The sequence below is a fragment of the Amblyomma americanum genome, chromosome 9, assembly GCF_052857255.1.
Source record: "Amblyomma americanum isolate KBUSLIRL-KWMA chromosome 9, ASM5285725v1, whole genome shotgun sequence".
NCBI lineage: Eukaryota > Metazoa > Arthropoda > Arachnida > Ixodida > Ixodidae > Amblyomma > Amblyomma americanum.
Genome location: NC_135505.1, coordinates 115,543,297 through 115,560,487, shown reverse-complemented (window position 1 = coordinate 115,560,487; position 17,191 = coordinate 115,543,297). Strand labels below are relative to the sequence as shown.

General features: G+C 42.9%; 1 protein-coding gene across 1 annotated transcript; it reads right to left on the bottom strand.

The window, feature by feature from the left end:
- Positions 1 to 3,182: 3,182 nt before the first annotated feature.
- LOC144105394 (uncharacterized) lies at positions 3,183 to 16,691 on the bottom strand. Its single transcript, XM_077638515.1, has 10 exons — positions 16,607 to 16,691; positions 12,074 to 12,544; positions 11,167 to 11,184; positions 10,939 to 10,956; positions 10,713 to 10,727; positions 10,569 to 10,586; positions 8,626 to 8,652; positions 7,078 to 7,098; positions 4,396 to 4,416; positions 3,183 to 3,328 (listed from the first exon to the last, which is right to left on the bottom strand). The coding sequence occupies exons 1-10, from the start codon at positions 16,620 to 16,622 to the stop codon at positions 3,192 to 3,194; spliced, it is 762 nt and encodes a 253-aa protein (XP_077494641.1). The 5' UTR covers positions 16,623 to 16,691; the 3' UTR covers positions 3,183 to 3,191.
- Between the last annotated feature and the right edge of the window lie 500 nt (positions 16,692 to 17,191).

Genomic DNA, 17,191 nt, shown 5'->3' with positions numbered 1-17,191 from the left:
TCTCGAAAATGGATGTTTTTGCATTCATTTCTAAGCAAAACACATGGCGCATCACATCATAATTTTGCTGGAAAAGCTCATAATACTCTTCCACGGCAACTGGAAATGAACCTTTACGCCTACTTGTCAGCAAATCTTAGGCCGAATTTAGAAGCCACTTGTATGTGCACCAGAAGCAATCACCGATAATCGCAGTACTAGCCTATCACGGTACACAGGTGTCCGGCATTTGCTTTACTGATGCGCCGGATTACAATAGTTACCTATAGTGGCCGGAACGAGCCAGTCTCGAATCTCAGCTGCATACGCCACCCACTGAAACCCCCTCTAGCAATGTACGGCGTGCATCCAGCAGATGGCGTAGCGTTCTTGTATATGTTACCGCAGGGAGCGGAGCATATACAGGAACACTAAGATGACGGAGGCGAGATGGCGGACGCGCAGTAAGAGAAATGCTTTCGCATTACTGCGCCTAAGCAGACTTAAGTGCACCCCTGGAATTTTTTACAGGCGTAAAAAAGGAAGATGCGTTGGGTGGCAAAAAATGCTCGCAGCAGTCGTGCTTACCAGGCGATCAGATTCGCGAAAATCGGCCTATATTCGTACCAGCTTCCGTAAACTCTCGTTTGGTTATCATCCTCTCCACTCCATAGAAATGCTACAGATTACCGGTCACAACTGATTTTGATATACGAGCAGAGATATAGCTGGTGTTTATTTTTATAGCTGGGTGTTTTTATTTGCCCGTCAAATGGGTTCTGACACGGAATAGAGAAATGAAGTATCTGCTTACTCAGAGCTGAAAGAAGGAATGAAATGAAAAAAAGTTTAGCAACTTGAAAATTTTACATTAATCTTTTTATTGTTTTCGATTGTACTTACGCGTCTGTTCCCCACCGGCTGCATTACGCGAATGTTGCGTTATTAGGGCAAAGGTCTCCTATTTTGGCAGCACCGACAACACGCCATTTTTCTCTTTAACTACACAGAAAACAAAAGTGAATTTCTCGTTAGCTGCGACCCGACCAGAAATTGTTACTTCATGTTTCCATATAATTAAGTGACGTATACACCGGTGTGCACCACGTGTTGCAGCAACTGTTTGTAGTGGTATTTAAATCACTAAAGGACAGGTTTTTTAAAGAATGGCGCTAAAATTCTCTTTAGTATCTATGCCGCCATCTGTCGGCAGTGCAAGAAAATGATATGATGAAGGTTTAGTATTGGCAAAGGTACGTCAGGCTTAGCGTACCAAGGCTGAACATGGGCTATTAGAGCATGGGCTTTATTTATGTATTGCTGTGTGACAGACTACTTACCGACACTCTTTCTCAAAACTGAAAAAACAGAAAACATGAGTATATAGTCATTTATTATCACTGTTTGAAAAACCTACTCCTCAGATGTAATCTTTTGTTGGCATGAGTCAATTCGTTCAGCTTAAAACTGGTGCCGTGGTGCAACGATATAGGACAAGTAAGACTCAAGTACAGACAATAATGAAAGACGCTTCCATTTTTGCTTTATTCTGGAAAACATCACATTATTGCACCCCATCGTACTATTATCATGGTGCCACACCTTTGCACAAAGGCATGCTAAGAACGGCACTTCCCGCTATGTCAGTGCACGTTAAAGATCCCCAGGTGGTCGAAATTATTCCGGAGCCCTCCACTACGGCACCTCTTTGTTCCTTTCTTCTTTCACTCCCTCCTTTATCCCTTCCCATACGGCGCGGTTCAGGTGTCCAACGATGTATGAGACAGATACTGCGCCATTTCCTTTCCAAAAAAAACAATTATTATCAATATTATTATTATTTCTTGGTTGAAAATGGGTTTTTCAGGAAAGGAAATTGCGCAGTAAATTACCTCACATATCTCAGTAAACACCAGAACCACGCCGTAAGGAAAGGGAGGAAGGTGGGAATGAAAGACGAAAGAGGTGCCGTAGTGGAGGTCTCCGGAATAATTTCGACCACCAGGGGATCTTTAACGTGCACTGACATCGCATAGCACACGTAGGTTCTTTTATTAAAATCCTAAAATTTCGCCTGTTATTTTGTATTTTAACTGCCCTCCGAAATATCTGATTTCTTATAGAAAGGGACAGGACGTGGATTTTGCGGATTTGTTGCCAAGATAAGTTCCGTTTTTAACTTTCGGTCGGCGCTCTTTCGTTCGCGTTTTGAAGCCCAATCCCGTTCATCCGTGATATATAATTGCTGAGAGGATCATATAAATGACGGCGGTCAGCGCTATTTTTTCTTTAGTAGGGCAGACTACTAGTCCATTCATATGAAAAAGTTTTCACAAAAAGTGTCTTCCTGATGCGCGATACCGGAGGTATTTAAAGCTGCAATTCAGATACCCTCCCAAGGTCCCTGCGTCTAAAGTAGTGACGCATTGTTTGATCAAGAATTTTGACATGCACATTTTATAATACTCAGCTTACTTTTCTTTGTGCCCGTGGAAGGGGAACTGATTTTTCATTCCTTTGTTTATATAACCCGCTTTCTTTTATGTATTAATATGATTACAAATCGTAATCATCTAGCGTATAATTTTTCATCTGTGCATTTTTTCCGGAAGCAATATTGTGCATCCGCAACGCCAGGCTTATTTCAGGTGTGTAAAGTCAGGATCGACTCCCATCTCGCCTCGCCGCTAGTATTTTGAATTTGAACTCCGCCTCCATTCAGGTGTAACCGTTGTCGCATTTTTGAAAACTGCAACGTTCCCCGCCGCGGTGGCTCAGTGGTTAGGGCGCTCGACTACTGATCCGGAGTTCCCGGGTTCGAACCCGACCGCGGCGGCTGCGTTTTTATGGAGGAAAAACGCTAAGGCGCCCGTGTGCTGTGCGATGTCAGTGCACGTTAAAGATCCCCAGGTGGTCTAAAATATTCCGGAGCTCTCCACTACGGCACCTCTTTCTTCCTTTCACTCCCTACTTTAACGCTTCCCTTACGGCGGTTCAGGTGTCCAGCGATATATGAGACAGATACTGCGCCATTTCCTTTCCCCACAAAAACCAATTATTATTATTAACGTACTGCCACCGGTAGTTTTTTGTTCTTATACCGCATTGCTTTAGAGCTACGGAAAGACGATTTGGATAGTTCAAAATGTCTCCGATGCACAAAGCGCTCCAATGTCGCCCCAAAAGTGCCAAACGCGTCCCGCTCACTGTACTTACAGCTTTTTCTTCTTGTCCGGGCTGCCAATGAATAAATCAAAACAACGGTGAGCAAGGCTCAATAAGATTTCTATCTCTTCATCCTTATAGTACAGGCTTTGTGCGTTGCTCTTACTTGCGGCGAATCGACGATCTAGGGAAAGAAAAAATAATTACATTAGGCTAATTACGAAACGATATGTGGTTCTATGGCATAGCAAAACGATTTGCTAAGATTTAAATTATTTTAATACGCGACGTCTTTAAGAGACTGCTATTACAACTTTGAAGACACGTCAGCAGTAACCAACGGCACCAGGAAAAAAAAACAAACCGCGTGGTTACCGGATTGATCCATAGCTAACTAGTGGTTTGAATTTTTGTTCTTAGTTTTATCGCTATACTTCGAGCCCGCAAGGAGAACTGTCGAGATAGCAGAATAATGTTTAAGGCAGTCTAAGGAGCCTAAACAAAATCTCAACTTGGCCAAGACGTCAAAGGACATCTCGCTACTCCTTCCAAGCATAAAATTACACGATGTTTATTATTAGTTTAACTGGAGCGTTTAACTAACATTTCAATTACAAATAACTTCTTCGCTTACTACTGCAGCCACTTTGGTAGGCCTGAGGCTTACTTTGACCAGGTGGGCTCCTTTGACGAGAACCAACGTCTCAACAGCCTCTCGCTTCGATTTTAATCCGGCTGCTGTGGCACTGAGTCAAACCTACGACCTCTAGCTAAGCTGAAGATCACCTTCTGCGATCTGCGAGGTAGCTTAACCATAGAGACGTGTATGCGAGATTCAGACACTTTCTCCAACGGCTGCAGTACATTGCACGCCCACTATCTTTTACTGAAAAATAGAAGTTTAAAAGATCCTGGGTCCCGCTCTCAACACCGCAACTAAGTCTATATTCAGGCTTCCATGACAGCCGGCATAGGACAACTTGTGAAGAACACTGCCGCGATTACGGAATACGAAACTTCGTTTATGAAATCTTTTTCGTAAATAGTGAAACTCTGATCAACTTCCAGCGTAGTGGCTTGAGCAAACAAGTTATCATTTTGAAGAATAAAATTCAAATCTTCGTGTACCCTGCTTTCACTCACTTTCCTGTCTGTTCTGGAAGTTTTTTTTTTCACAAACGAGAGAGAAGCAAGAATAACTTAAAGACCCCAATGCTGAAAGGCTGTACAGGGCTGAGTCCAGCTACTTACGTTCGCTGGAGTCCTGGGGCTCTGAAGACAAACATTTAAATACGTTTTAATTCATTGGCAATGAATGCGCGCCAAAATAAACAGCAGCTAAGCTAAATATCATTTCCCGGCCTTAAAATCTCACAGAAATCTACAGTGCTACCTCAAAAATCGTGCCACATGATAACAATAAATATTTCAAAGGTGTCGTTTAAGTGTGTATCTGAAAGTAGCGCTACAGTGCCTAGACTGTACTGGCTATCCCCTTACAAAAATGGTCTAAAGATACGCCTGTAGACTTCTTATAGACTCTATTGCCTTCCTATAGATATTTCGTTCAGTCTATTAATAGTCTGTAGGCAAAAATATACTAAAAGTGTATGGTCATGAATCTATAGATTGTCAATAGACTGTCTATAGGATTTGTATTGCCTGTAGACTGTTCTCTAGGGTTTGTCTAAGAGAATATATACTTTACAGACAGAAGTCTATGGACCATCTATAGACTGTCTAAAGAAATTTGTTAAGGGTAGTGTGCTGACCACAAGAAGCTCGTCACAGAAGGAGGGTGGCACCGTTTCCAATGACTGTCAATAGCCGTCGATTGATGGCGGTGCTAACAGGTAGTGTGCGTCACCAGCAGGCGATAGTCGTTCTTAAGAGACATATTAGCGGACACGATTGCCGGTTCACTGGACGACTCCTGCGCTGCGCAGTGACCTGGGGGGGGGTGGGGGGGGGCAAGCCGGGGCTATTGCGCGAGCGTAGCCGGCGTCCAGTAAACCGGTATACGCCTTCGCTAATACGTCTCCGGTGTGCTAAACACGTCTGATATCGCTTTGCTCAGCAGAGGTTGCCGTGCGCACAATTGCGTTATTTCTTTGGGGCATGCATGTCTGGACAAAAATGATTGTGGACTCTAAAAAAGAATTAAAAATTAAGTGTCCCTTCCCGTACTGGATATCGAGACAGTGATTCCTGATCAGAAAATGCCGCATAGCACAGATGTCCACGGTAAAGTGGCCTCTTAAAGAACGGGCATGCTTTATATCAATGTGGCGGAGGATATTGCTCAAGGAAAGACGTCGTTATTCAGGGCGCCGACCGAACTTGAACGACTTGCAGGGTGTAAAAAAAGAAACGTCATATGGGCAGACAGAAGGCTGTGATCAAAGATGGTGGTCTGTGAAAAACAACTCGAAAGCAGCTGAGTTGAACGCACATCCAATATCACCGTGGCTGTAGTCATGAAGGAGATTGCCAGCGATAAACCTCGTCTCAAACCTACCACTTTGACAACAATGGTTAATGTCTACCCCAAGCACCTTGTGTCTCCAAGAGAAACTAAAAGGACAAGGAACTTAAGCGAGCCAGAGGTACCTGCGAAAAGAGGGAAGGAACATGCCGAGGGAGAGCCACGCGATTCTGTTAAGATGGCGTTCGACGACGGCTGTGGACAGCCACGTGGACACTAGGTTTCCTGCTCCTACTGCAGAATCCGGAATATCGCAACGCGCATGTATGTATGTATGTATGTATGTATGTATGTATGTATGTATGTATGTATGTATGTATGTATGTATGTATGTATGTATGTATGTATGTATGTATGTATGTATGTATGTATGTATGTATGTATGTATGTATGTATGTATGTATGTATGTATGTATGTATGTATGTATGTATGTATGTATGTATGTATGTATGTATGTATGTATGTGCGCATGTATGTATGTATGTATGTATGTATGTATGTATGTATGTATGTATGTATGTATGTATGTATGTATGTATGTATGTATGTATGTATGTATGTATGTATGTGTGTGTGTGTGTGCATGTATGTATGTATGTATGTATGTATGTATGTATGTATGTATGTATGTATGTATGTATGTATGTATGTATGTATGTATGTATGTATGTATGTATGTGTGTGTGTGTGCGTGCATGTATGTATGTATGTATGTATGCATGCATGTATGTATGTATGTATGTATGTATGTATGTATGTATGTATGTATGTATGTATGTATGTATGTATGTATGTATGTATGTATGTATGTATGTATGTATGTATGTATGTATGTATGTATGTATGTATGTATGTATGTATGTATGTATGTATGCATGCATGCATGCATGCATACATGCATGCATGTATGTATGTATGTATGTATGTATGTATGTATGTATGTATGTATGTATGTATGTATGTATGTATGTATGTATGTATGTATGTATGTATGTATGTATGTATGTATGTATAGTTTATGGCGGTTAAATGTCCCAAAGCGACTCAGGCTATGAGGGACGCCGCATTGAAGGGTCCCGGAAATTTCGACCATCTGGGCTTATTTAACGTGTTCTGACATCGCACAGTACACGGGAATCTAGAACATCGCCTCCATTGGAATTCTACCGCGGCCCTGCCACTGCAGCTTGCTTGCGAACAATGCTGGTGGTCGCGACATCTGTATTTCATTTTCTGAACATTTCTAGGCTATATAAAGCTACTTGTTTAGTGAAAGTAGTCTCTCTGCAATTAGACTGCGGCACTTCATCGACAGAGGCAAACGAAGTTGTCCTCACTCTACTGCATGTCAACTATGAATCGAGAACGACCATAACACGCTTTTCATTGACCAATCGCTTCACCACACCGTGCTTACATAACAATCCTTGTAAAACATAGTGCTTACCAGTGGCTTCTTGAATGGCAACTGAAATAGAACAAGTGTTTTCAAAATGAAAAAAAAAATGAATTAAAACTTAAAGAATAGCTAAACGTACACACAGCCACGCATTTAATGTCTTGTGCAAGTCAGAGTTAAGGGATGAAAAAATTGTTACACAATTAAACAATTAAAACAGAGTTATAAGAGTGAAAAATCCGTATTCGAAAAATAATAATAAAGTGACCAAAGTATCTCAGTATTGGAGGTGTGAAATTGAGTGAGAAAGTAACGGCTACAATACAATATGTCCACGTGGAGATACCGAGGATGTAAGTTTCAACTTTTTCTTTTTGTCGGTTTCAGGCCATTTTTTTAGCCTTATTCGTAAGGAACCAAAGCCTTCATTTCAAATAACCACAAGCGCCATAAGTTAGTTTAACCATAACTTTACGATTGCGCTTGCGTTGCCGATAGACATTGTTTCTCGAACTTTTACGAAATTTTCTTCCGAACAACTATGAAGTAGGAGCAGCATTACAAGTCTGAGAGCAACTTTCCGAATTCCTATCGAGACAATAGAAAATATGAAAACTTTCTATTGAAGGTATCAAACACGGAGTCAGCAAAACTATCTTACATCACACAGGGCTTGTAGGTTATCTGCTCTACCACTGTGTTTTAGAGCGAGGGTTCTACTCGGGGTACAACTTCCGATTTCGATGTGGATGAGACAATGACCTCCACTTCCTCACAAGGTCAAACCGAACTTAATTGCGTGATGGTATGGCCCAAGCTATGATAGTATGACCACGTGATCATATGACTCTAACCACTGGGTACCTGACCTTCGCCATGAAATTTGAGTTGAGACAGCGGGCACCACATCGACAACGACCTTCAATGCCTCACAAGATCAAATCGCGAACTTAAATGCATCGTGGTATGGCCCAAGCTGCGGTAGTATGGCCATTTGATCATATAACTATCGTCACTGAGTACTTGACCTTAACCTTGACAATTGATTTGAGACTGTGGGCACCACATAGACAATGGCCTTCAATGACTCACAAGGTCAAACCGAACTTAACAGCGCGGTGATATGGCCTAAGCTATGGTAGTATGACCATGTGAACATATGACCATAACCATTGGCTACCTGACCTTGAGCTTTAGACATTTGATTTGAAACAGTGGAGATTATGCTTAAGAGAGCTCTCGCTCGCATAACTAGGTTCAAACACGTTGAGCCCCAGCCATTTTTTTTCCACTTTCTTTCCGGACGATTCGTCGGCGCACGCTCAAGGACTGCATATCAGTGAAAAGTGCAATCTTGAGAACTCTAAGCTGGCGTACTGAGATGCAACCGCCTTCGGGAATTTTAACATGGCCACTCCCGCGACGCCAGAAACAGATTTGACGAAATTAGATGGCGGCTAATAAGCAGTTATGGAAAAAAAGAGGGAAACGTAAGATAGCTATGAGATAATATAGGTATAAGTCAAACTGACGAATGGATGGAAAACTTTTTTTTTGTAGGAGATGTCTACTATGTGAGCAAGGTTCGTGACTTACAAGTAGGTCTTCTTAATGTGGGAACAGCTGAAATTGCGGGAAGAAAAATAAGTTACAAGTGAGTCACTGTACCAGGGTACATCTGACTTCATACAGCCTTTGCGGCGATCGTGCGGAGTCGTCACAATTCCCATCCAGCGGCATGGTTGCAGCGCACAGGAGAGTGAACGCACTGACAATATACGCAAAACCAAGTAGTGTCATTACACACTTAGAATCATTTAAAGGGTCGCAAACTTAAAATGTGGAGTACATGCTACCTGTAATGCATACACCTAATGTTCGGAACGCACTTACAAAAATGGTCTATAGAAGTCTATAGACTTCTTATAAACTATTGCCTTACTATAGATATTTCTTTTAGTCTATTCATAGTCTACAGATAAAAGTCTACTAAAATGTATGGCCATAAATCTATAGATACTCTACAGACTGTCTGTAGGATTTGTACTGCCTATAGACCGTTCTCTAGGGTTTGTCTATAGAGAGCCTATAGACTTTGCAGACAGAAGTCCATGGACAGTCTATAGACTGTCTAAAGAAAATTTTCCAAGGGTGCTGTGTCTGGCAGTACTGATAGACAACGATACGCGCCATAGTGGGTGATAATTTTTCCTTGCCTTGCACTATAGGTTGACATTAATTTGTCGCCAATCACGTGCAAAGGCAGAGAAACATTTCGGGGGTTTAATTTGTCGCTAATCACGTGCAAAGGCAGAGAAACATTTCGGGGGTTATGAAATACTCGACAGTCCAAACTATCATCAATAGCCACCCCGTTGATAACATACCAGTAGTGTACACAAAAGTTTCATCAACCATGAACATTCCTAATGACAAATAGTGCGCCAGCAGAAGACCACAAGATTATAGGCACGTAACGGGAGCGCACGCGATCAACACCCTCAGATAAAACAAACGTTTACGATAACCCGTGGACAACATAACAGGACGAAACTCATTCAGCATGTCACAAGCCAATGCAGGTGACTACTGACCAATACCCAAATGCAAATGTTTCAGAGTTAACAAAATATAGAATTATATTATAGGAGCAGATGGCTCTCTCACAATGGTATATGTATATGTTTTAGCTCATACTTTCATAATAAGCTTTGATATTTGGCTTCGCCTAGAGCAGTGCGCTTCAGAGTGACTCGGGCTCCCCTTGACGTTCAAACTATTTAGGATTTTTAAGAATCTAAGTTTACACTTGTTTTCTTCCCTTTTCTTTTCGTATCTTGCATAAGGATCCCAATCGGAAGCAGAAGCAGGATTATCCGACACAACTTCCGTTATAAAGATATGGTTTGCTATGTTATTGTGCTATGACTTTGAGGTGTGATTAATAAAGCTAGTCCCCATACAAGCTATATTCGCCTTTGGTCAGCCTACGGGATATGGCCGGTCACATTATCTCCAGTTCAAAAGACATCATGAACCCGACCTCTGAGTGACACTATTCCAAAGCTTGAAAAACCAAAGTGTTCCAAAGTCGGAACCGCACTAGAGTAAATATACTCTTCATTTGTAATTACATAAAAAGGACGACCTAACGTTGAGCAAAACAGGTGACTGGAAGCTAGGACGTTAGGCTTTGTCACTCGACATTGTAAGCTATCACAGACACTGGCATCGACATAACCGTCCTAATTCACTCCACTATGCACACAGCCTCAAACATAATAATAACCTCCAATTATTTACATTATACTTCAGCCGTGGCTGCGTTGTTTCACTAAATTTTTCACAGTACTCTCTCCATCTGACTTGGCTAACTTGTATAGCATCCTACTATTCGTGGTACACATTTCGACTCTATAACGAACAACTGGTTGTCAGTTCTGACCATTTGAGGCTCTGCCAATGTGCACATCTTGTTTTGTAAAAGTTAAACTTCGGACAGTGTGCTTGGCTATACAAGAATAAAAAAGTGGACTCACGTGATTTAATGCTGACGGCTGGAAAAGCGGAGAAATAAAATGTAAAAATAAACCTCGCAAAGAAAGCAGCGAGGCGAAATGTTCGTCAAACGCCGGAAAAAAGAATGCCTTCGTTTTGAAATAACATGCGGAACTACAACTTACGCGACATGATGCCGGCTAAAAATTTCAGAAAAACATAGAAAAGACAGTGAGTGCATCGAGGCCACAATGGAAATGAAAAGCAAACATCAAGCAACCGCGTCAGCAAACCACGTAAGCCCAACCCAGGGGAAATTCATACCCTACAAATCAACACCAGAGATTTATCACGAAATTGTTCGTGAATAGGCTCCTGATAACGGCAATAACACGCGGAACTACAACTTACGCGACAGGATGTCGGCGGCTAGAAGTTTGAGAAAAGCGTCGAAAAGACAGTGAATGCACCGAAAGCACAATGCGAATGCATCGCAAACATCAAGCAACTACTTCAGCTACCACATAAGCACAACGCAGGGGAATTTTATACCCTACAAATCAACACCAGAGATCTATCTTGAAATTTGTCGTGAATAGGCTCGTGATAGCGCCAATAACATGAGGAACTAGAACTTACGCGACATGATGCCGGAGGCTAAAAGTTTGAGAAAGGCGTCAAAAAGACAGTGAATGCATAGAAAACACAATTCGAATATGCATCGCAAACATCAAGCAACAACGTCAGTAACTAGGTAAGCACATAGCAGGAGAATTTTATACCCAAACTACACCGGGGACCCATTCCGAAGTTTGTTGTGAATAGACTCCTGATAACGCCACTGCATTTTAATCTCTCCAATTATCACTGCGCAAAATCCTTGCTAGATATATATCGCCATCATGCTACTAGCAGGGTATTTTCGTATTTTACAAGTAGTGGAGAGCTATAGAGCCCCTAAACTGCATCCATGAGGCACCACGTCGATTTCGCGGGAAAGCGTTGAGATCGTCGCATTCAATGGACACATTTACAGCTTTACGTTTTCTTATAGAGCACGCGCATTTGTTCTCGGAAAGGATAAAACTGCCATAATTTGGCGCTTCTTGCTGAAAAAAAAAATCTGGGTGCAATCGATGGCTCGATTCGGTCTGAATGCGCAAGCACGACGCGATTTCAAGGACATACGCGAGGCTGATTTTTCCAGGACCCATTTATATATTCATTTTCTTGCATAATAATAGCCACATGCCTTACGCACGATCCATTACAACCGCTATAGAAATGCTTAGACTCCCCGGAAGAACATGTGGCACTAGACGTTTTTAGCATACAGGAGACGTAATTAGCGGAGACGTATACGGCTTTACCGGATGCGTCCTGCGAACGCGCAGTGGCCTCGCCTGGCCCCCAGCCACTGCCACTTATGATAGTTAAACAGGCTCGATAGCGTAACTTAAGTCATAGGATAACAAAATTTCATATTTTATGTGCTGGACCGAAATAGGCCGGATTTCAGTTTGAAGGCCTCGTTCATATCCCTCACCCTCATCCTTGTCTGTCTTCTCTTTGTTCGTGAGTTGACCGTCCCTCATGTCGTTGTTCTTGTTCCTCTCTGTGTCTTTCTTCTTGTCCATCTCGTTGTCCTTACCCTCGTCTTTCTGCTCGTTCTTGTCAGTGCCTTTACGTTCGTTCTTGTCTTCCTGAGTGTCCTTGTGCTCGTCCTTCTTCTTGTCTTCCTGCTTGTTCTTCTGTGTGCTTTTATGATCGCCCTTGTCTTTCTGCTTGCCTTTCCCCGTGTCCTTGTGCTCGTCCTTCTTGTCTTTCTGCTTGTCTTTCACATTGTCCTTCTCCGTGCCTTTGTTCTTCAGCTTGTCTTTCTTCTTGTCCATCACACTGTCCTTCTTTTCTCTCTCCCTTTTCTTGTCTGTCTGCTTGTCTTTCTGTGTGTCGGTTTTCTTGTCTTTTGCACCTCGCGAATCTCCTTTAGACTTCTTTCCATCCTCTTTCTTTTCTCCTGCAGAAAATGAAAAAAATAATTATAAAAACAAGTGGCTGCCTCATTGACATCCCCCAGGGGAATTCACTATGACGAGTACCTTCCAAGGCCTCTGAGACCTGCGCGCCTAGAACCGCTACATGATGTCCAATGACGGGGGGATGCGAAGCCTTTTGTGCCTTTTCTACTTAGCCGGAGTGCGGACAACGCAGAGAATCGTGGCCTTCAAGCCCACTGTTGTAGTCTTTCATTTCACTACCTCGCTCATGAGCAGAACGACATCCTTTCGCCTTTCTTCCCGTAATCAGCATCGCACATTCAAAGTCATCGTCGTACCCTCCGCTCCTCTGTATAAAGCTTAGACATGACGTCAACAACTAACACAACCCAGAAAACTGCAGAGGGTTGTTCTTATAAATGTTAGGCACTTAATAAAACGTCCTTCAATGCTTCACCGTTTATGCGAGCGAGGAGCACCTTACCCATCATGCAGAAATACTTCACGTCATGAGCTGAAACTATAAGCAGACCCTGATTTTGATGCACATGTCTTCAACTTTCGGCCGCATGAGCCTGCCGCGAGCGTTGGGTTTACAACTGTTTCTTTTTCGCAAGTTAAATGCACATTTGAGAAGCAGACCTGCTCATTGAGACTGCAAGGCGGATACACTGTACTTCCCAGTCATGAAGCTGTGAAAATATTTGGTGTAGACGAGGGTTCGACGGCATACCGTCTGGTCAGGAATCATGGCTTGATGAGCCATGAGCCATGAGACCGACAAGAGAGCGGTAGCGCTCCCGAAACGTCATTATTTGGGTTTGATCTTGGTCAGTGACCAGTGAATCTCATCAAAAAGTATTTGGTATCGATTGCACCCATTAAATGTCTTGCGCGAGCTCAGAAGAACAAGCTGCTGCCTTTCTGCTCTAAACCGAAAATGGCGAAGCCATCCACAAGTCTCTTTCCTCTTGTGATTCATGACGTGAAACGCTCTCTACATAGTTATACAGGAGCTGTTTTTGAAAGCAGAACTATATGTAGCTGCCGGTGTGTCCGAAATGGGCAGTGATTGCCAGAAGGGTTCGTTATTTGTCATATACCAGTTATGTACCATCTAAGACTAGAACGATATACCGCGTACCCTCTTCGAATCATGCCCTACTCAATCATTACGTCAAACTACGTCAAACAAAACTACGAACATGACCAAGAGCTGCAAAAAAAAGACAAGCAACTGCACTAGATGAAATCATTTACGAGTGCTTTGAACTGAGTTGATATAATAATAATAATAATAATAATAATAATAATAATAATAATAATAATAATAATAATAATAATAATAATAATAATAATAATAATAATAATAATAATTGGTTTTTGGTGGAAAGGAAATGGCGCAGTATCTGTCTCATATATCGTTGGACACCTGAACCGCGCCGTAAGGGAAGGGATAAAGGAGGGAGCGAAAGAAGAGAGGAACAAATAGGTCCGTAGTGGAGGGCTCCGGAATAATTTCGACCACCTGGGGATCTTTAACGTGCACTGACATCGCACAGCACACGGGCGCCTTATTGATATACCGCTCTGCTTCAGCAAATTTCTGCTGAACAAAGCCCTCTAAAGAATGTCTTTCAGCCAAGTTCAATCTCTGTCTCAGTTCTGTGTTTAGTGAGTAGTTTTAGCGATACGAGAAGAATTGCGTAATTCCTAAGTTTAACTATGATGGCAGTGACTGTTGGCTTTGAAATTATACACGCAAGTTGCAACATTCTCTGGGAAAAAAACTACAGGCCATGCGCATGCTGTCCTTCGTTCGATATTGCACCACACGGTTTTTCACTATCGCAGTGTGGCAGAAGCTGAAGCGAAGGGCAGCATCGAACAATGCACTGCGATTGAATTTTCGACGTAGAGGCAGCAGCGGCGGACATCTTTTATTGAAACGTGGAAGATGTGTTAGCGGACAGTACGGCGTCGTACGCGACCGTCAGAAGGTGAGCTGGAGGGAACTGCACCAAGGGTGTGGAAGGATTGAATGAAAGAAGTGTGTCAATTGTACAAGCCGAATTATTCGTTCGTGGCTGCATTTGGGTAACCACTGTGTAAACATGTAGCAGAGGGAAGACGCGATTGTGATTTTTAGGTATAACACGGTTCATCGGGTTTGTTTGAAAAACAACTATATTTTCGCCACTTCAGTTCTCGCTCTAGCGTCCTTATGAAGCTGGGACCATTAAGATCACTCTTGCAGTGGCAGGGGACAACAGAAGAGAAACTTCATAGGACATCATTTCAGACTCACAGGAAGCACGCTGATACTTGACGCACTGCCGAATCAACCAGCTGGCCATCAGATTTCTGGCACGCGATTTGCCGAGTGATGACAGTTTCATCATGTGGGCCTCCGGGCATTGGGGCGTAGCAAGGCACGAAATGGCAGACCAAACTGCTGGAGATTGCACGGACAGAGGCAGCTACGTCCACGCCCTAACCCTCGCTGGGGTCTTAAAAGACAGATTAAAATTCAAGCGAAGAAGTAGTGGAATACATTGCTACCACACAGGTCACTTACCAAGGAGGAATCTATTACCTAGAGACAATTACGAACAGCTTTGCGAACTTGTTTATATATACCAAAATATAACCGAGCACCTATTAAAATTCGTGCCCCTGCATACCAAACAATTCCAAACAAAAAAAAATTTGAACGGGAAAGAGTGAATGAACGCAGCTTTTGCATAAATTATAAGAAATCACTAATACATTTAATACATCCGCAGATACTCCGCATCCGCAGTTAGATGTATCCGCAGATTGTGTAAAGCGTTACCCATTGTTTTTCTATGGCCGTCTTGACTGCTTGATGCGAGGGATGGAAAAACAAAGATTTTGCTACTCATCGGAAGGATGGACTATTGCCGTCAATATTTCCATAAAATCACCTTACAATTTTCCAGTGTTTAAAATTTTTGTCCAGGATTGTTGGACATGGATGTCAGCAAAATCCCATTTTATACCACGTCACATCGAAATACCCTCGAATAAGGGCTACCAAACGCAAACTGGGAGCCGTGGGAGGCACAGTCGTCCAGCTCAGACATTTGATTTTCAGCGAAAGTTAATCACCTGAGCCCAGCTGATATCACGGGCCACAGTGATGCTCGAGTTAAGGACCCCTCCATGGGAACTCAACTACCAAACACTTTTACTGCAGATATAAGGTTTGGTTTGGATTAGAAGGTTTAACGTCCCAAAGCGACTCAAGATATGAGGGACGCCGTAGTTAAGGGCTCCGGAAATTTCGGCCACCTGGGGTTCTTAACGTCAACTGACATCGCACAGTACACGGGCCTGTAGAATTTCGCCTCCACCGAAATTCGACCGCCGCGGCCGGGATCAAACCCGTTTCTTTTGGGCACAGCAGTCAAGCGCCATAACCACTGAGCCACCACGGAGGCAATAATAATTCTAATAATTGGTTTTGGGGGGAAAGAAAATGCGCAGTATCTGTCTCATATATCGGCGGACACCTGAACCGTGCCGTAAGGAAAGGGTAAAGGAGGGATTGAAAGGAGAAAGGAAGAGAGAGGTGCCGTAGTGGAGGGCTCCGGAATAATTTTGACCACCTGGGGATCTTTAACGTGCACTGACATCGCACAGCACGCGGGCGCCTTAGCGTTTTTCCTCCATAAAAACGCAGCCGCCGCGGTCGGGTTCGAACCCGTGAACTCCGGATCAGTAGTCGAGCGCCCTAACCACTGAGCCACCGCGGCGGGGTATAATAATTCTCCGTCGCGCCTCTTTGTTAGGCTTAGCGAGTTGCTTATTGTCCTCATAATCTTTAAAATACGCAGTCATTCCAAGTTCAGTGACGCTACCTGTAACCGATTTATCCCTAAGTGGTCTTTACCCCTTAATTAAGCCAGCATAAGACGAGTACTGAGTGACGAACATGGTGCAGAGTCATACCGGACGACCAAACTGCCGGTAGCATAGGTAAAATGTGATCTTGTCTTAGACTAGCCGTCTGACATTTATGAGTAGTACGAAGTTGATCATATAGACCGGCGTCTTACCTTGAGCAGGCGACATTGTAGACCACGTAGGGTGTCCAGGTTAGACGAGCGCAGAGAACAGGATCCCAACCGGAGTCAGCCTTTTCTTCTTCTACTTACTCGTCACGTGACAAGACGCCTCGTGCCTTTGGTTTGCTTGAGCGAATTTCCACTTCGAGGATAATGAAAAGCTTTGAGAGTTTCCAAGTTGCACATAGTGGAAGTAAATACTCAACGTAATTAAGTACTAACCACGTCAAAAAAGTGGCACGCTTTTAGCGTAGTTAAAGCACGTATACGTGCGAAAGCATGTGCTTAGCTTGGTTGGCTTATGGTTTTCGTTTGCTGGTCGTCGGCACGTCTGGCAACAGCATTATTTCTAATTATCATCATCAAGCATTGGCTTTTCATTCTAAGCATTTTGACACCTTTTAACCCCCTTTTCCAATTTCTTTATTTTTCATTTTATTTATCTGTTAACCAATTAATTAGAATGCTTTTATGAACTCTTCATCGTCTATCACGCACCAATCAATCATCAATTACTAGAAATTTCCTACACGCGGTGCCGAATACTACTACGCCGACGGGTTTTCGACCGAACTA

Excerpts from the sequence above, each read along its gene's own strand:
- LOC144105394 (XM_077638515.1), bottom strand. Across the intron at positions 7,099-8,625 it reads CACATTAAGAAGACCTACTT|TTGCCATTCAAGAAGCCACT; the intron begins GTAAGTCACGAA and ends GTTCTATTTCAG. Across the intron at positions 4,417-7,077 it reads TGCCATTCAAGAAGCCACTG|AGCCCCAGGACTCCAGCGAA; the intron begins GTAAGCACTATG and ends GTTTGTCTTCAG.